Source organism: Corapipo altera, unplaced genomic scaffold, assembly GCF_003945725.1.
Source record: "Corapipo altera isolate COAL_440 unplaced genomic scaffold, ASM394572v1 104, whole genome shotgun sequence".
Lineage (NCBI taxonomy): Eukaryota > Metazoa > Chordata > Aves > Passeriformes > Pipridae > Corapipo > Corapipo altera.
This window is the reverse complement of record NW_020884920.1, coordinates 3,464,963-3,484,006: the sequence shown is the minus strand read 5'-3', so window position 1 is coordinate 3,484,006 and position 19,044 is coordinate 3,464,963. Positions and strand designations below refer to the sequence as shown.

At 37.9% G+C, this 19,044-nt stretch overlaps 1 protein-coding gene across 3 annotated transcripts in view; it reads right to left on the bottom strand.

The window, feature by feature from the left end:
• The window catches only part of SDK1 (sidekick cell adhesion molecule 1), a 391,574-nt gene that overhangs the window by 274,551 nt on the left and 97,979 nt on the right, over window positions 1–19,044 (bottom strand). For all 3 annotated transcript variants that reach the window (XM_027656578.1, XM_027656580.1, XM_027656579.1), the window contains exons 3-4: window positions 7,277–7,436; window positions 1,868–1,974 (exon numbers count right to left, since the gene is read on the bottom strand). In XM_027656578.1, the coding sequence (XP_027512379.1) occupies window positions 1,868–1,974; window positions 7,277–7,436 (267 nt within the window). The remainder of the gene's footprint in view (window positions 1–1,867; window positions 1,975–7,276; window positions 7,437–19,044) is intronic.

Here is a 19,044-nt window from a genome sequence, read left to right as displayed (position 1 = left end):
GCAAATCTTACCCTCATTCAGAGGGGAATAAAACTGTCTCTTCAGGAGACAGAATTCTTCAGCAGCAGCATCAAGGTAAAGTATTCCTGTTGTCTCCTTCTCACTGTTCCCACAAGTACTTCCTCGGGAATCGCTCCCTCCGCTCTGTCAGTACAACTGCTTGTGCAGCTGGGTAGGGAACTGGATGGGGAGGAGGGCGGAAAGAACTGCTCTAACAACCTGACAAAATAATTGTTACTTTTTTTTCCAAATTTTGGAGAAGTTTCCCAGTCCACAGCTGCACAAACAAGTTTTCCTGCTGGGCCCAAAGGGATCGTGTGCTACACTGCAGAGCAAGAGCGGGAACGATCAGTGGGATGGAGGAGGAAATGGGTACATTTTTCTCTGGTGCTGCTGCCAAAGCCTTTGTCCCCTGAAAACACACCTGGAGATGCAACTCCAGAGGCATCCAGGCTCCTCTAATGGCTCAGTGCTGCACAATGAGGAGCATCTATCTCACCCTCACCTTCCCCTGCTAACCTTGCTCGTCACTCCACACCTTGCTCGGAGTTATGTTCACTCACACCAGCTTTCAGTAGATCCTCTGTGACCTGACAGAATTCACTAAAACTGAAGAAGAATATTTGGAAAACTACTTGCAAGGGTCTGACACACATCAGGGTGAGCACAAGGTCACTGCACAGCAGGGGCATAAGGGTTGGTAGAAGTCAGGGAAGGAAACCCCCAGTTTAGCAGCAGTTTATTTTTACTTTAGCTCCCAGCAGCTCTGAAACAATAGGGAGATCAAACATCAAATTACTGGTATTACTGACATTACAGATATAGTAACATAATCTACTGTAATTCAGTAAACTGATGAATATGATACCAAAACTTACATAATACCATTTGCAGCTGGTTTTATTTTAAAACACAGGAAATTCCATGTAATTTCCCTCATTGACATACTGATTAACTTGAATCAGTTCCTTCAAATTGGGTTTCTAATAAATAATTCAATTTCTCTAAATTCCACTTATCAAGTGACATTTATTGCAACTGAATTTCCAGTTACTGACCCTGAGGAGAAGAAATCTGATCCATTTATCACTTCTTAGGCACAGTATGCAAATCTGTCTATTTTGAATTTTTTTTATGCTTTTACTACGAAGAAAAAGAATAAGGCCTAATTTTATGGCTAATTCCAAAGATGTCATTTGGATTATATTTCCTACATGTAAACTGAAAAACAGAAAATTAAGAGTATGTGATCATTTCTTATGTCATGTTCCCTGGCACTAACTCCTGAGAAAACCAACTTAACCTTTCCTAATGGCAGCTGGATTGCAAAAATTCTGCACAGTCCAAACTGAAGTGGTGCAAACACTGGAGGGTTTGCTTCAGGAAGGTGTTGAGAACAGACTTTCAAAGTATTGTTGTGAAACTGCTGATTTTGTATCACAGGGATTATGATCTGAAAGCTGCCTGGCGTTATCTCCACCACATCGTTCTCTCTCAGGTATCTGCTGCTGTCCTCTGGGCTTTTTTGGTGGGGGTGTTTTGACTGATAGTTTTGTGCTGTATGGCCTTGCTTAATCCCTGTGTATTCAGGGAAAGGTAAAATAGTTTTCTCATGTACAGCTGCCTCCAAACGATCTGTTTTGATGGCTCTGAACCCCTCAAAGCTTGTTCTGAAGACTTAACGTTGCACCACTTTGAGCTGCTTCCCAGAGACACCCCAGAGTATGAAAATTCTTGCGATGCAATAATTTAAAAACTTGTTAAATATGATATCTAACGACTTTTCAGGCTAACAAGTGTTATTGGTATGTTGTTTCTCTCCCCACAGAAAAGAATCAGCCACAGTAGAACTCCCATTCCAACGTACATGCCACTTGGACTTCAGATCTCCTCTGCAGCAGGGCCCCCATCCTGTTCCGGACAATGCACTGATAAAATCCAGCATCAGACCTCTGCAGAGCTGGGATGATGTACCTGCAAGACAAAATGCAGAATTATAGTGCACTTCTGCCTGTTTTATACATTGCCTTAAACGCTTATTGTATTTTTTTCTGACAAGCAGCATTCTCGTATCATCCCTGGTCTTTGATTACAATATTGTCTGTCATACATAGATTTAAGAAAAAAAACAAAACAAAACAAAACAAAAACCAAACAAAACAAAATGCATGAAATATCTTTCAGTCTTAAGTTCTGGATGTGATAAATACCAAGTATATCCAAAAATTCTCTTGAAATATAGACTTAAATTTTTTCCTTAGTGTTCTCCACCTTCATTCCTCAGGCTGCTGAAAGCAGCCTGGTAATTTGTTCAGAGGAGGTGCAAGAAGACTGCAAACTAAATGTGGGTATTAGGAAGACTTGCAAGGAACATCAAAGCTGTCCAATGAAAAAAAAATGTGATTATTCCACTGTAATTCAGAGGAATTCTGGAAATGACACCATGTGCTGTATGTTGTGTTTGTTCTGCCCTTCACTGTGCTTAAACAGACACTTAGTCCACTAATGCTCACCTTCCTCCTTCAGCTACATCTGATTACTCAACATGAAAATGAGCTGATAGGCACAGTTTTAATGGGACTAAAACACATGAATAATAGAGATAATCCTGCATTAAACAAACATTAATCAAAAGCACATATTCCCCCAGTCACCTTCAGGAGATATTATGGTAGGATTAATGAAAGTCTTTATGAAAGATAAGGAAAAAGAAAACTGCTGAATTTTAATCTTCAAAATTTAAATCCACTAAAAGAAAACATCTCTTCTTATACTCAGATACATTGCACACACCCACATGCAGAGCTTAATATCTGAGCAGGATCAGACACCAGAAAAACAAAGGAGGTAGAAGAATCTGGTGTGATAAATGCAGGCTTTAATCACTGCATGGTGCAATAAACACACTACAGGAAATAGGTCATACAACCAAATATAGGGAAATAAAACAGAGTCCAACACCATGGACAAATTTTAGGGATTCCTGGGAGACCCTGGCAGCAAAGTGACAGCAAACACAGCAATAAGAATAATTTCCTTCTCTGCCAGGCAGCTGATTGTTGTAAAACATAATTATTAAAAAAATAAATTTAATATTCTGGAAAGTAAATATTGAAAATTAATTAGTACAATTCATTTTACCAGATAGTTTATAGCTTAGCAGTTTTTTTTCCTCTCATAAAGGTTTAGCATCCTACTTGGCCAACATTTAGTGCACTGGCTTTTCTATTAAATAAAGCCAAAATTAAAGGTTTCTTTTTTGGGTATTCATCTGCACTAAAACAGTAATGCAGAGTTAGTTTTGCTGCCACCAGGACAAAACAAATCAATTAGATCAGAAGTGTCCTACTTTGGTTTTCTTTTCTGACTTATTAATGTTTCAGCAGGAAACATTCTTAACATGTTGCCTGAAGAAATGAAAATCTTTTAAAAATTTACACTGAAAATGCCATCTACCTTGGAAATTCCAAGGGAGCCCCAACCTACTGAGCAGCTGGATTCTCAGTGGAGCTACTGGGTATGATGTGCAGGTAAGGGAAGCAAAATTAGAAGAACTTAATAACAAAAGTGAAAAAAAAAAGAGATGGGACATATGGTTATGCTATTTGAGAGTAACTTGAAAATTACAAACCTGGGCAAGAGATAAATATTAATAAAATTTCTGATTCTGTGTTTACAATTTTAAACAATCTTTATGCACCTCACGTGTCTTATTTTTTAAAATATACTTTTTTATTGACCCAACAGTCATAATACTGCTTTTCTGTGCTATGCTTTCCCCATTCTACTTATTTTCTGATCTTCAAGAAGGGATATAAATAGTGCTTTCTAAATTCAAAACAAGGCTTTCTTCCCCACAATGAATTTATATCAAAAGTTAATAAAATTTCCTCCAGTGACAAGACATAATTTTGCTTTATTTTTGTCTACGCTCTCAACTCGCAAGAAGATCTTCCCATTGTACAGATGCCAGGAGGCTACTTAAGGTTTCTGGGGATCTCTGCAAGGACTTTAGAAAGTCAGAGTCGACAGTTTCTTCATTTTGAGTGGAACAGCCAACCAGAAACTGGTGCTTGGAAAGTTCCTATGGAAAGATGTAAAGCGACAAGCGGAAAGGGAGCTCCGAGGGAAGCCTTGCAGAGTGGAACATGCTCCATCACCACACTGCCAGGAGTCAGTTTAAGGATGGAGTGCTATCAGACACCCAAGGAGAAATGCACTAACACTTATATTTCCTCCCTAATTTAAAACTGAAACCCTCATTTGAATTTCAAATGCTCCGAGAGTTAAAGGCGAACCTATGGGCTACAGGATTTAATAGCCATAATTATGAACACAGAATTAAAAGCAAATGTATTTTATTAGATAGTCATGTAACTTATTATCTATGCAAACTTTCTAACAAGGGACTTATGCATCAAGCGATCTCACTTTTTTTATGCAGAATAAAATTAAAATGTGTCCGATGTTAAAAACACAAATAGAATAATCAGATTCTTTAAAGTAATTTGAAATATTATATAGCTGCTGGGACCTAATCTTAGTTTCTTAAATTCATATAAATTTCAGCCCACAAAAGCAAATATGGGAGACACACCTGGTCCCAAACTCAATTCCAAAGAAAACAAGGTGGGGGAGGAACCAAAAAAGAAAAAGGTCACTGCCTGAACTTTAAAGCCTCTTTACTTCTAGACATAAGCAGAATTGCCACTGCAGTCAGCAGCACTGATTTGTTTCCATTATGTGTATCTCAGATCACAAAGAATTTATAAGGTTGTTTTATAAATTCTTAATCCAGCCCAGTGTATGCACAGTCACTGTAAGAGCCAGGTTTTGCACATAATCAGCTTCGTTAGACAAAGAAAAGCTGTTCATTCAGGGTCACCAAGGTCAAAATGCAAAGACTCCAATTAGTTCTTTACTCACTTGGGGTGTTATAATAATATATTTTCAGCCTGTTACAATATAGACATTACTTTAACTGAGGCTCACTAAGTAATATCAATTACCAAAACTCTTTGATTGATGATTCAAATTGCAGCAGAAGTCACTTACTCAGGAAGATTCGTGAATTTAAACAGACTATTTACCCATGAGAACTGCAGAGCAAACTATTATGGGGTCAAAGTTTAAATTCTGCAACTGGAATTTTTATGTCTAAGCACATCTTTTCCTTGCTTTCACTCATCCTTATGCACCTATGCCATATAATCTCTTTGTGGAAGCTTAAAGCTTTGCATTCCTATATAATCAAAATCCTGTTTGGTTTATGTCTGACTGTGGTGTAGTAACAGCAGTAGGGCTTCAACTTCTAAATTAGTATTTTCTATCAATGTTTTATTATTATAAACCAGTAGTTGCCTATCTTCTAAATCACCTCTGCATCAGATGTTTTAATTAGAAATAGAACTAAGAACACTATAGAAAAATGCAGAATTATTAAATATAGCCTGAATCATGACCTGACATTCACTTGACTAAATTAAATGCAATGATGAGAAACAAAGGACTGATTGCAGGTGTGTGCAAACAGAGCTTGGCAAAGGTGTTCCAAGATCCTAACTCACACTGCAATACACAGTAAAATTCTCATTTTGTATTAGGGTGTCCACTTGGTTAAGAAATACCATGGCATTCTGATCTTATTTCAAAATGTCACACGTTCTTATTCAGGTTTCTCCTAATATCCTGAAATGTCAGTCTCCCAGTGACGAGCACATCTACAAGGCTTGAGTTCTAACCTTTGCTTGTTGTTGATTCCATGTTCATGTTGTTTGTCCTCCCACACCATTTTTTATCCTACTTTTCTCAGCACCTTATGCATTAAAAGCTGTTTTCAGCTCCTTCTGCAGAGCAACTACAACTGACTCTGCTGTTGTTGATCAAAACAAGTGGCGTTTACACAAAGTGATGCTCAAACATTCTGTGATTTGTTGTGCTATTAGAGATTCTTTTTATTTTCTAGAAAGTGTTTACAAATCTCCTCTTTATGTGCATGTGGTTCATTTTGAGGTAGCAGGGCATCTCAAGGCTTGAAAACAGGACTAGGTGGGCTCATCTAAATCAGAAGTCTTGCATTTCCAGGAAACTTCACATATAACTATAAGTGTGGTTGGAAGCATTTGGTAAATACTTTATGCCAAATGTTCTAAATCACCCCCAAAAGTTTAAAAAAGTTATTTAAGGGACTTTTTTCCTCTTTGCTCAGTAAATGTAAATAATATCAAAAATAGATCTAATGTTAGCTTACAATTTTGGAAATATTTAAAGTAAGTAATTATGGACTACCTTGTGGAGCAACATAAAACTTCATATCATAATCTGCATTTTTATACTGAATTTTACTGTATAATTTCTATCTATAGTGATGAAGCACAACTTTTCCCTGCCTAAACTCACATAATCCCAAAAATGCAGTATTTAGCTTGGTTTGCTAAAGATACAGGTGTTACACAAGGGCTCTGTTTGGCACAAACCCACCCCTCATAACTTCTGAATTCACCAGCTATTTTCTACAAAATCTGAGAGCAGCAAGTAAGCTGCATAAACGTTAAATTCTCTAAAGTTACGAAAATTGCCAACTGCACAGAGAAGACCCAGTCAATACTCCCACATTAAAGAAAAGCAGACAAAATTGGCTGTTTGACACTTGATACTTGGTCAGTCATGTGCTACCTATCAGCACAAATGTAGCTCTGATAAGCCACTCTGTGCTTTTTCTCCTGTTTGATGGGAAGTCTGTGGAATGGAGAGGGAGTTGGGGAGGTCCCGAGGGCAAAGTGCATAATCATTAAAGAACAGTCTGTTAAACTATCAGCTTAATTTTGGCATTCTCAGCAGTGAAACAGAAAGGTTTGTGTGAAATTTAAGACAGACCACGTTCTTCTGGACCTGATTGCAAAGAACAGACCCACTGAGCTCAGCTCCCTTCCAGGAGGAGTCACATCACGTGGAACATTTCTCTGAGGAATATGTCTCCTATTTATACAAATACAAGTAAGGCTGCATCTCCAGCAAAAAGCATTTTTGGTACTTAAAAATTCTGTGTTAAGACCTATGTTTTGAAGCATTAAACACTTAGCAAAGGAGATTCTCTCACAGAGATCTCACCTGTTTACTAAACCCAGTCTTCCTTCATGATAAAAAACCAATGGCCACGTGTCTGTCCCTACAAAGCTCCTCGAGGTACTGAGGAACTGGGGGGGAGTGGCATTTGTTTTGGGTGTTTGTTTTTTGGCAATTATACTTAGAGAAGGTGATTATATAGATTATTTACTTATATTCACTGGAGTAGGAGGTGATTTCGCTGTCGTTGTGTAACCACTTGAATTCCAAGGGCCAGCTGCCTTCGGCAAGGCACGTCAGGACCAGTCGGTTCCCTTCCAGGTGTATCTGGGGCAGGCCTGGTTCTGTCTTGAAGTAGGGTGCAACATCATCTGAAACACAAAGGGAAAAATGGGTTTGGAGGCTACTGAAGAAAATAGGGGATATGCCACTTATATTTAGCTCATTTCTTTTCAAAATGAACATCACGAAATAAGAAACAACACGATTCTGTTCAGGCTTGCATTGGTACATCATAACTAAGCTTTATTTCAGAGGCAGAATCCTCAAGATCTTTATAACTTTAGTCCTTGCCCACTCAGACAAGCTTTTGTCCATGTTTACTGTTTACCCCTATGAGAATTCCATCATTGTCTGCTGTGGCAGGCAGTGATCAGCCCTATTGGTTTTTGCCCCCCCTCTCCTCTGTGAGGATTAAATCTACTCGAAGCTTTTTTTTTTTTTCATTTCTTGAATAGAAACCAGAAGAGTAATCTTGGATAGAAATGATTATCGCAGCAGGAGAAGTCTCAGGGTAAATAAAGAATTTTGATAGGGAAAAGAAGTTAGAAAAAAAACCACCTCACAAAATCACAAGTTTAACGTATTTTCCAACATTCTTGCCAACCAAAATGTGTTAAATTATATTACCTGAAGCCACTAACAGATTTTGAATTAGGGTTCTTCAATAATATGCAAGGGTCACATGTAGTCTCAAACTCTTGTGTATCACAGATACTCAAAATACTCCAAAGCAGCAAAATCCTTGATGGGTAAATTGCCAAATTTCTACTCAAACACAGATTTATTCTGAGTCCACACCTGCTGGAGATCCACCCCAGTCACCTCTGGAAGATGAAGTTTTTCACACTTCATGTAACAAATTTTTACCTGTAACTAAAGGCTTAATCTTAGACGTGTACAAATACCTTCTATAACCAAAATTAACACTGAATAATAGAATGGCCTGGGCTGGAAGGAATCTTAAAGATCATCCAGTTCCACCCCCTGCCATGGACAGGGACACCTTCCACTAGACCAGGTTGCTCAGAGCTCCATCCAACCTGCCTTAAACCATTCCAGGGAGTTTATGTCTATATATAAAACTCACGAGTTATATTCAGAGATTTAATCCAAATTTTAAATAATATTTAATAGCCAGATGATACTGAAATCTGCTTTTAAGAGTGCAGGGTGTGTACTTTATACATAAAATACCAAAAAACCCCAAGATATACAAATGTTGTCCCAGTGCAAGTAACGGTTCAGTTAAACTGCTAACCTTTCATTTAAAATTTATTCTGGATAAGCTCAGGCATTTTTATACTTGCTATTTAAAGACTTCAAGATTTATTTATTTTTTTTTTACAGTTTATAGGGAAGTGACCTCACGTACTATTCAAGGCTGGCTGAAATTCTTGACTCCACAGGTCACACCCTGTAATCTTTAACAGGTGATGGCCCCAAGGCACGGAGCACATGGACTGGGCAAGAAGAGCTCAGGGCAAGGGCTGTTGGTGGTTTTCCAGGGGCTCTGGTGTTCTGGGTTTGCAGCCCAGCCTGGTGATGTCAACTTCTCTAAGCCCTTATCTTTCACTTGGCCTCTTATCAGGGAATTTTTATTACTTCACAGAGCACATGGAAGCACAGAGAATGTCCCAGGGCAGCAGCTGGACTCCAGCTGAGCGTGGTCAGGGAGCCCCAGGCTGACTGTCGCCAAAATATCTCCTGCAATTGGCCATAAATCAAACAGCAGCTCCCTACGTGTCTGGTGATTTGTATTGACAAACTGCATCCTAAGTTTTTAGAACTTAAGAAACACAGCTATTTATGCAGAATAAAAAAAAAAAAACCACAACACATATAATCCTAAAACAATACTTAGAAACTATCACACAAAATCTGTTCTTGCAAACTGAATTAAAAACTGCATTTTGAGGGAAGGGCCTTTTCTGATTTGTAGCACTTTAAAGAACCTGTTTTGCAAACAAACTGATATATAACAAGTGCAGATCAGCAATATCTTCTTTAAATTGGCCATACAGGAAGATACAAAAATTCAACACATGAGAAAATCGGAACAGTTCCAAACTAGCAGATATTCCCAGGCAAGCCAAGCACAGTTTTTACACTTCTTCACTCTATTACATGACTGAGAATATATTGTGCAAAGCTTCTTGTTTTAATGACTGCAATTATTGTGGAGTCATCTTATCTCAACTCTCATTTTCTCCTAACCAGTAAAATCAACCAATATCTTAAACGTTATAAATTAAAATTTAAGCTGGAGCCAGAGGATGTTCATGTGAAAGGCAGTTATTTTACCCAGAGCGAAGAGCAAATTTTTGTAAAGCTATTTCTAAACAAGTGAGAAAATGTTAAGCCTTGTCAAAGGCTTCACAGATATTTTGGGGAGTCTCACAAGGGAGTTCCAAGACAGACATTCTACCCTTAAAAGATTAAAGGTGTCAGGCTTCCTCTGGAGATGGAAAGGCAGCAGCTGGGAGCAGTGCTGGTGTTCAGGGGAAGGGTTTGTAACAGAGACCAACTGGTACATGGAAATCATTAGTGCCAAGTCCCCCGAGAACAACGTTTACCTGCTCGTGGAATGAGCTTCCTAAACTATTCCTCCCTGAAGAAAGTTGAGTCATTGAAGGAGATTACAGTGAAACTGGTGTCTGCTCTATAAACCCCTGCCCGAGTCATTTGTTGATCCTGGTTTTCAGTGATTTACAGACTCAGCAGCATAACCTCCTTCATTACTTCACTCTGAATTATCCACTTACTCCTTCTAACTTAGATCTTTCCAAGAAAAAAACCGATTTATTTGGAAGACAAAGACTGCTGCCCACAGGTCTGTCACTGAGCCCTACATTTCCTACTCAAATATTCCAAACCCAGTGATACTGCAGCCCACTCAGAGCCATCTCCTATTTAAAGCATCACAATCAAGCTGGTGTTACATGAAAATGATTCTCCAAACTCAATCCAGTTCTGTTAGAAGCTAAAATTTAACAGACCTAGGGGACTATTTTTATAAAGAGTATAGCATGCTTTATAAATTACCCCGGCTCTCTGGAAGATTTACTTAAACCCTTGAAGTAATTTTATCTTCTAATCTTTTATTCCTGACTTTCCCATCAATCACATACCATCAGTTTATCGAATTCAATTACGTAATCAGAGCTCACTAAATATTCACTGAAAGCAAAAATGAAAATAAAATAGGGAGCAAAGACTCCATGTAGAGAGGCTTTGATGACTTGGGCATTTCTGCAGCTCACACCTCAGGCTCACCATCACACCACTGCTGTACCCTTGAGCTTTATTTATATCTTTAGGCTGGAGTGGAAAGCAAAATTTTAAATTGGACCTGCAAGGACAAGTTTGGTTGTTACAGAGTATCTCAGGGAAACAGGAAAATTGGCAGGAAAAACAGAAGCCATCTCAGAAAGGAAACCGTAGGAGAGAAATAACTGGCTGAGGGATGGAAGATACAGGGGGTCAGTTAATAGGGGTGAGATACCTGCAGTCAGGAATTAATGACAGCAAGGGCTCAACACAAGGCCAACCTTGGCCAACCAACGTTTGAGAAGCCAGGAAAGTATTTCTGTTGTTACCCTCTTTAAGAATGCAGTAAAATACTAACAAAAAGCCTATCTGAGTACTAGAAGCAAATATAATAAAATACTGCAATGAATATTCCTAGCTAGGATACTTTTCTACCAACCAAAAAAAAAAAAAAAAAAAAGAAAAGAAAAGAAAAGAAAAAAGGCAAGCATTCATGCTATATACAGTTGCTTTTTCTAAATGCTACATGTGTTAATATTTCCAGCCTCTTCTGGCTCTTCAGCAATGCTGATTTAAAAATAAAAGTAATAGTAATTAAAAAATTCGCTGCGTTGCAAGGAGGAGTAAAGGGATAAGGTGCCAATCTGTTGGCACATGTGCACACACAGCTCCAATAATTAATTTTCATTAAGTCTGCTTACCAAACTCACCAGCATCCTGACCTGTATCCTTAAAAAGGATGATGCAGTTTATTTTTATGTAAATCACAAGAAAAAACAGGATTGAATACAGCCAAAATTATCTGGAAGTTTGCTCCACAACATGTCTTCCTTGCTTTTGTGTATCACTGAACTGCAAGAGTCTCATTATACTGCCAGGGCAGCCTGTCTAGTTTCTTCGGTACATGCAAAGCTTACATGGATTTTATCTCATAATATAGTTTCAAGACTTAATTCAACAATGCACAGACACTTTTGCTTGGATTCATGCTGACAGTTCAATACAAAATGGTGCTGTCTGCAATTGTCACCTGCTTTGGGCTTGTCCTCAGCCCTGGCAGACGAGATGCAGCTGAAAGCTCCCTTGTACTCCATCCTCCCTGAAAATCATGGTCAGACACAAACTTACAGAGGAAAGAGGAAAAGGCCCTCTGACTGTACAGCTTTGTACTGAATGGAATGACAACAAAACTTCCAAGGGAAGCCAAATCTCATAAGGATGGTGTGAGTGAACGTGACTTCAGAAAATGCTCTCAGAGGAGAGCACCAACTCAGGGACCTCAAACACACCCTCTAAGAAACAAATTACAAGGCTTGGCTAATGATTCTCGGCCCTGTAAGAGATTACATTTGTAAACTACATAACGCAAAGTCAGATTAAACAGATCTTTCAGTTACTACAAGGCATTACAAGATCATGAAAGCAGTCACGTGGTCCTATCCCTCAGGAATTAATATATTTTAATTAAAGACACAATTTGATCTTGAGAACCTCTATCCTATGGAGAACGGGAAAGTTACTGTACTCCAGAGAAGAACCATATCCCCTTCATCAGTAAAACCCACTGCAACTACCCTCTTAAAACCTCAGCTTTTTTTTCTCCAGAGATGTTGGATACCAACAGTTACAGTCCAAATCATGGGTTCACATCCTGAGAAAATCAGTTCCCGTGGTCCTGAACACTCAGAGGAAGAAAACACAGTGAGTGCCCAGGGCCCACTACCACTGCTGTTTATCTTGGTTATGTACCTTTACTTTCAAGTCATTTTTAGCTGAGCCAATATTGACTATTAAAGTAGATTAACCTGCACATAAACCAGCAATTCAAGGTAAATACAGCTCAGTCACTAAAAGATACCATGTGAGCAGCTGCCTTTCCATCACTCAGTTCACCCAACAGGTACGATACTGAAAACTGGGACACGTTTTTCAAACCCAAACAGAAACACAACTGGTTTATTAAGTAACACACCTCTGTTGACTTTAGCTTATTAATCCCTCGTCAAAGCATGATGCACGTCACACTTTCTACAATTACATGTCTAAATTACAATCAACTGACACAGGAAAATAAAGAACCAAATTATCTCTGAGGAATTTTCCAGGAAAATGAGGCAGAGGCTGAACAATCAGCCCAGGAGAAGATCAACAACACAAAAATGCTTTTGCTCTCAGTATTTGCCAGGAAGTGAGATGTGAGCCATCTTCAGGTGGGTTAATGACTACCAGGAAAAGAGTATTTCCAAAGGCCCGTCAAGGGGATTGAACTCAGAATACAAAAGTATAGTTAAATTAAAAAGGCAACTAGAGTCAGGAAACCCAAAGACAGGAAGAATCTTTCCAGTAATCCAAAGAAAGTAGGTACAACTATGGACAGCAGAGCCCCATGAAGGCCAGGTTCAGGTTCAGCTGTGGCATTCACAAGCACACCCAGCTGAGCATGAGCTGCTCTGTGCTGACTGACAGCCACCAACTGCAACTTGCTGGGGAATCAGGACTATTTTCTTCTTATTCCCGACTTGGATATGGAAAAGATTTTTCTCTATTTCCTTTTCAAAAGGGTCTTTTAATCTTGCTATCTCAGTTGTTTAATCTTAGTGCCTCAGTTTCTGATACACACGCATACAATGTGCTAGCTCTGGATGCAAGTTGTATTCTCTCGTGGAAATGAACTTCAATAGCTTATATGACATATGAATTTGGAATTATTACACAGTAAATCTTGGGAAATGTACCAGAAAGTCAGATTGAACTCAGATATATTTGAGTCAATCTTCTTTTGAATTCAAACTTTCTGAAATGCACTGGTGAGATGCTGTGAAAGTTAGTATATGATCTATTCATAAACTGTCAACAATGTCAAACATACATTAGAGCATTCAGTCACTTTAACTGTATTGATTTGCAGGAAGTCTATTTCACCCAAAATATTGGATCTTTGAGATTCAAATTTTCGTGGTTGGAAGTGTGACATAAATCACCAAGTACAACAATTAAATTTAAATTGCATTTTACTACCTCATTCTAAACCTCGATTGGAAAGGACTGATGCATCATGGTGAATATTTCATTAAAATATCAGGTTATTTTTCAAATATACTGCTGCAGCTAAGAATTTTCACACAATGGTATAAAGTATTCCCTTAAAATGGATTTCCTGAACTTTTATCAAAGACGGTATCTGATTTTATATTGGAAGAGTACTGAAGCAACTGTATTTAAATCAGTCTTTCTTCCTCAATTTCATATGTCAAGTAAATGAGCCCACACTACCCATTTTATCCTGCTATAGATAAAAAAGATAACCTGCTTTTTGGATACCTCTATTATAATCCCTGAATGCAAATACAGTATCAGTTGAGGTTGATGGATAGTGCTTTTAAAGGTTTAATTGGGGATGGAATTAAATTGTTTTAGGACTCAGTAAGTTCTGTGAGGAAGCCTACATATTTCTAGAGTAAGTGACATTTATTTCTTTTAAATGCACAGTCACAGGGAGACAAGATTTCAATGGGTAACTTTTTTTTTTTTTGCCTTGAACAGGTCACATAACTAATTGTCAAGTTAGTTATTGGGTAATTGCCAATCATATATTTGATTTGGATGGAAGAAATATTGAACTGAAGATTGCAAACCTGTTGCACTCTATCCCAAGAGGCAAACTAAACATTCTGTAATGTATAGTTATGATTAGCTTTCCACAATTCAATAGAATAGGAGTCCCAAGCGGCCAGAATGAGTGTTTCACACTGATAGTTAAGTAGATTTAATTAAAAACTCTCTTTTTTTTTTAATGGAAGCATCACTTCTCTATTTCAGGATTACCTAAATGGCACTGCAGAGTCCAGTTGGCTTCTATGCTCCTCATTTCTTGATGCAAACAGAGATCAAATGTTTTTCCCAAATCTTGGCTAACACACAGTACTGCTGAAAAGAACAAACAACCCAATTCATTCCCTCAGAAATTTCTACAATTCTAAGATAAACACCACAAAGTGACTTGCTACAGGAAAACCTGTTTTAATATTTCCAACCTTTCTTCCCTATTTTAAAGCCCAAACAGTCCCTGTTATCTCTCTTAATTTTCTTCCATTTTTCCCTACAAACAGCCTTAGATGAACAACAAAAATACATTTGCATGCTACACTGAGACAACAGAAAAAAGCTAGAGCAGGTTTTCTCATGATAAAAAAGAAAATCTTACTATCACCAACTGCTTAAAACTCCTTAAATATAACTATTCTTTGCATTCAGAAAATCTACTCCCTAACACTGCCATCTCTTTAAAGACCATCCATTCACTACAGGATCACTTCTTGAAGAATTCCCTTTTAAGAACAGATTTCTCAAGTTTTATTAGAAACACTCAGAACTGAAAGGAGGAGGGCCCACAGAACCACAGAGGAGTTTTTATAGGACCTGGATTGTGATAGGAAAAAAAAAAAAAAGACAGTGGTTGGTAACATGACTCCATTAAAATTCAACATAAAACTCTCTCAGTTATCCCCAAATACACCGAGAAAGATTTTCCCACATGCAATTGTATCATTCTTTTCTTGGAATTGATTTCTTTAGCAGACCAGCCAAGGAGAAAAAAAATAATGAGCTGATATCATTTTAACAGAGCCTCAAGCAGCTCCTAATGTATTAACCTAAAGTCCCAATAAGGCTTCCTTTTCCCATTTAATTTCTACACCTCATGTTTTAGTCTCACTTTCTGACCTTCTGTAATAATTCAGTTCAGTCAGGGCAAAAAAAAAAAATTGTTTTGTTGTGTTTCAGAAGGCAATCACTATTCATGGTTTTTTTAAATTCCTGGAAAATTGTAGAATCACAGAATGGTTTGGGTTGGAAGGGACCTGAAAGATCAACCTATTCCACCCCCCTGCCATGGGCAGGGACACCTTCCACTATCCCAGGTTGCTCCAAGCCCTGTCCAACCTGGCCTGGGACACTTCCAGGGATGGGGTAGCCACAGCTTCTCTGGGCAACCTGTGCCAGGGCCTCCCCACCCTCACAGGGAAGGATTCCTTCCCAATATCCCATCTAAATCTACCCTCTTTCAGTTTAAAGCCGTTCCCTGCCGCAAGATCAAAAATCAAGAAGCTGGAGATGATGTTCTTAAGCTATGTTTAGTGTAGTTCGGCCACCAAAAAAGCCGCAGAATTATTTTTTTTTTTTTAAATATTCATGAGGATCCCTTAAAGTTACAAATGCGCTGAGAGAAAAAGGCGCATACAAAGTGGGTGAACAAAAGAGAACCCATTAACCACCAAAACCTCCAAAGAAACCTCCAACCTCTCTGGGCTGAATTTGGTATCAAAGCATAACCTCTGTGCTTTTTATATTCTCTTCATATCTGTGATGTTTACAGAGACTCACAGAGGTCGCAAGGAAATAAGTTGTTACCGTTTAAATCTCGGCCCACAGCGGGTGGAAGGCAACGCTGCCTTACCCAAAGAGAATCCAAATATAGCAGGATTTCCTTCATTATTTTAACCACAAAGGAAGCTATTGTTGCTGCTACATAATCTCCAATCTCCAACTACTGTAGGGCAGTGTGATCACAATGATCTCTATCCAGCAATTTTTTAATTTATATATATATCTCCACTAAATATTCCAGCTGACACCAGGATGAAGGCAAGACGAAACCCAACAGAACATTTAACAGAACAGAAAAGATAACAACATAAATGTGGTTTCCACAAGTTCATCCCCGGTATAAGAGCCATTCTCAGTTTGTTACACTGTAGAAGATAAATGAAATCAAAAAGGTAAACAGCTTAGGAGTGCCTGGAAGTACCAGAACAGAAACACGAGTGCAGCAAGAAGAAAAAAAAACCAAACAACCACAGCAAAGGTACTACCAGATTTGAAAGCCATGTCAGGCCACCTATTTATTATTTCAAGGAGAGAATTATTTCTAAACAGCACAACAGCTATGAATATCCAGAGAAGATATAAACACATCTCTTTTGATGAAGGGGACTGAAGGGGAAATGATTCATGCAAAAACCTTTGTTAAAAGCAACGCCCACTCCTTGCTACTATTGTTATTTTGCTTAAATGTAACTCGTAATTTTCTTTTTTTGCTCTTTAAACTTGAAAAATGTTAATAGGTTTATAAATTGGATAATACCTGCCTCAATAAACCCAGCTCAAAGGAGCTCAGTGGTTCTGCTGAATTGGAGGGTGGTGAGCACAGGCTGAGCAGAGACAGGATTGTTCACATCCTCGTCTGATGCTGGACTAGGACAGGAATTAAAGCACGATCCAAAGTTCACAGAACTCAACTGAAATATTCCCCTCATCTTCAGCAAACTCTGGAACAGGCACCTGGGTCAGAAACAGGAGCACAGAGTGATCCCTGCAGAGCTCTCAGAGGATCTCACTGAAGGATTTGTGCGGACACTCCCCAAGGGCCGGATCAAAGACTCTCTGGAAAACTCACATAAATTGGCTCCCTTTGTTTTCCCAAATATCATCACTTATTTCTGCATCTTTGACATTAAACCCTTTCAGAACTATCCAAGTGGAATTCTTTCAAGGATAATACACAGATCTAGAGACTACAGAATTATTTCCAACAATACCGATGAAACATGTGATTTCTTCTTGTCAAATTAGAAGAAACATGTCACTATTCTAGAAAACATAACTGAGCTTGGCATATCTGAAGGCAAAAAAAAGGAGTTAGTTGATTAATCTGGAAATTTTATTTAATTTTCTTTGGGTTATAAATAAGCAGCAAGTTAATACTGTTTTCAACTTTTGACAGTTCTAATGTTAATTACATGTACTGGATTTTATAAATCAATACTTCTTACACAAAGTGTTATTTAACTTGTCAAGTGTAGCAATAGATCAATGCATTTACTGTTCTTGCTAACATTGATGGATGACATCCATCAAAAGCATATGTAAAGGAAAAATAAAAGATTTATTTGTAAGTCAGACAGGGTTAAACCCCAGTTAGGCAGACAGGGAACTTAAACAGTGTTCAGAAAATAACATCATAACTTTATTAAGGAGTGAAAGATTTTCTTCTTGTTTGTTTTTTTTTAGGTTTAGGGTTTGGTTGGTTGGTTTTTTTGGGGGGTTTGGGTTTTGTTTGGGGCTGATTTGTGTGTGGGGGGGTTTTGCTTTTAATATCAAGGCCTGAAGCCATCAGCAGCAGATTGTTCTGTGTACAGAACTATTACATTAACTCTCTGTATCCTATAGGGTAGAGGAGCAATGAATTGCACATCCCAAACTTCAAATATATTTTACTAAAGCACCACATCTCTCTGATCAGCACGTGGGACTTCCATCTAAACATACTTATAGGTGATAAAATAAAATAAAGCACAGTTTTTAACTACTTCACTGTTTGCAAACATGCTACAGTTAATGTGCTTTAAATTTTAAAGGATGTGCAAGTACAATTTTGATCATAAATCATCTTCGAGATTGCATTCACTGCATTATGAGCTGTAATAAAAGAAACACCCAGTTAAAAACCATTCTAAGAGCCAGTACTAATGCACCTGAACATCTTGAAGAGATATACAGCTCACAGTGCAACTAATATTCGTTACTCATTTGTGCCATTTGTAAAAAAAAGACATTATGTTAAAATCATGAAATCCCAAAGAACTGAAAGCAATTACTCTGTATGTAACTACAGTAAATCAATAAAATATTGGTTAAAACCCATTATCAGAAACATGTATATATACAGAATGTATAATCATGTACTGAAATAGAAGGGAAAATTGTTTTCCTTCCAATATGGATAAATTTCTCAGGACACAAGTAATAATTGCACTATATATCATTTCCAATTCACAAAATGGTAAAAAAGTCCTTTTGTATTAAAAATTGTCATCAGAATGGGCTTTTTCAAGTTACAAAAGGTAATGAATGTAAACTTGAAGTGTTATCCTTTGGAAGTAATTCCTATAATTATTACATTTTAGTGCAATTCATCTGACTAGAAAATAAAAAGACACCTCTGTGTCCTATCACCACAATATTCAAATAAGTACAAAGAGGCTCTACTCCATTAGCTCTGTTACTCTGGACAGTACTCAGGAAAAGTAAAAAGCAGTGCCTACAACCTGTGAGTGATGTCAGGATGTTTAAGAAATAATTAACAAAAAAGAGGAACTGAAAACCAGTGGTGAGTCTGTGTCAATGAGAAAAGAACATTTATAAAGTTACCCTCAAACCTTGGGAAAAAATGAAATTCTATTTAACCAAAATTTTTAAAGCAAAAAAAAAAAAAGAGATCACTTAGTCTACTACTAAGGCATGTCCTGCAGGGCAGTCTTAATACCTTAATGAGGCTGACAATGCAAAAAAAAAAAGGTAATGAGTTTGTCTTCAGTTTGAGTATTTTGTCTAAAATAAGGCTGCCCTTCACATAAATGGTTCTTCTAAATC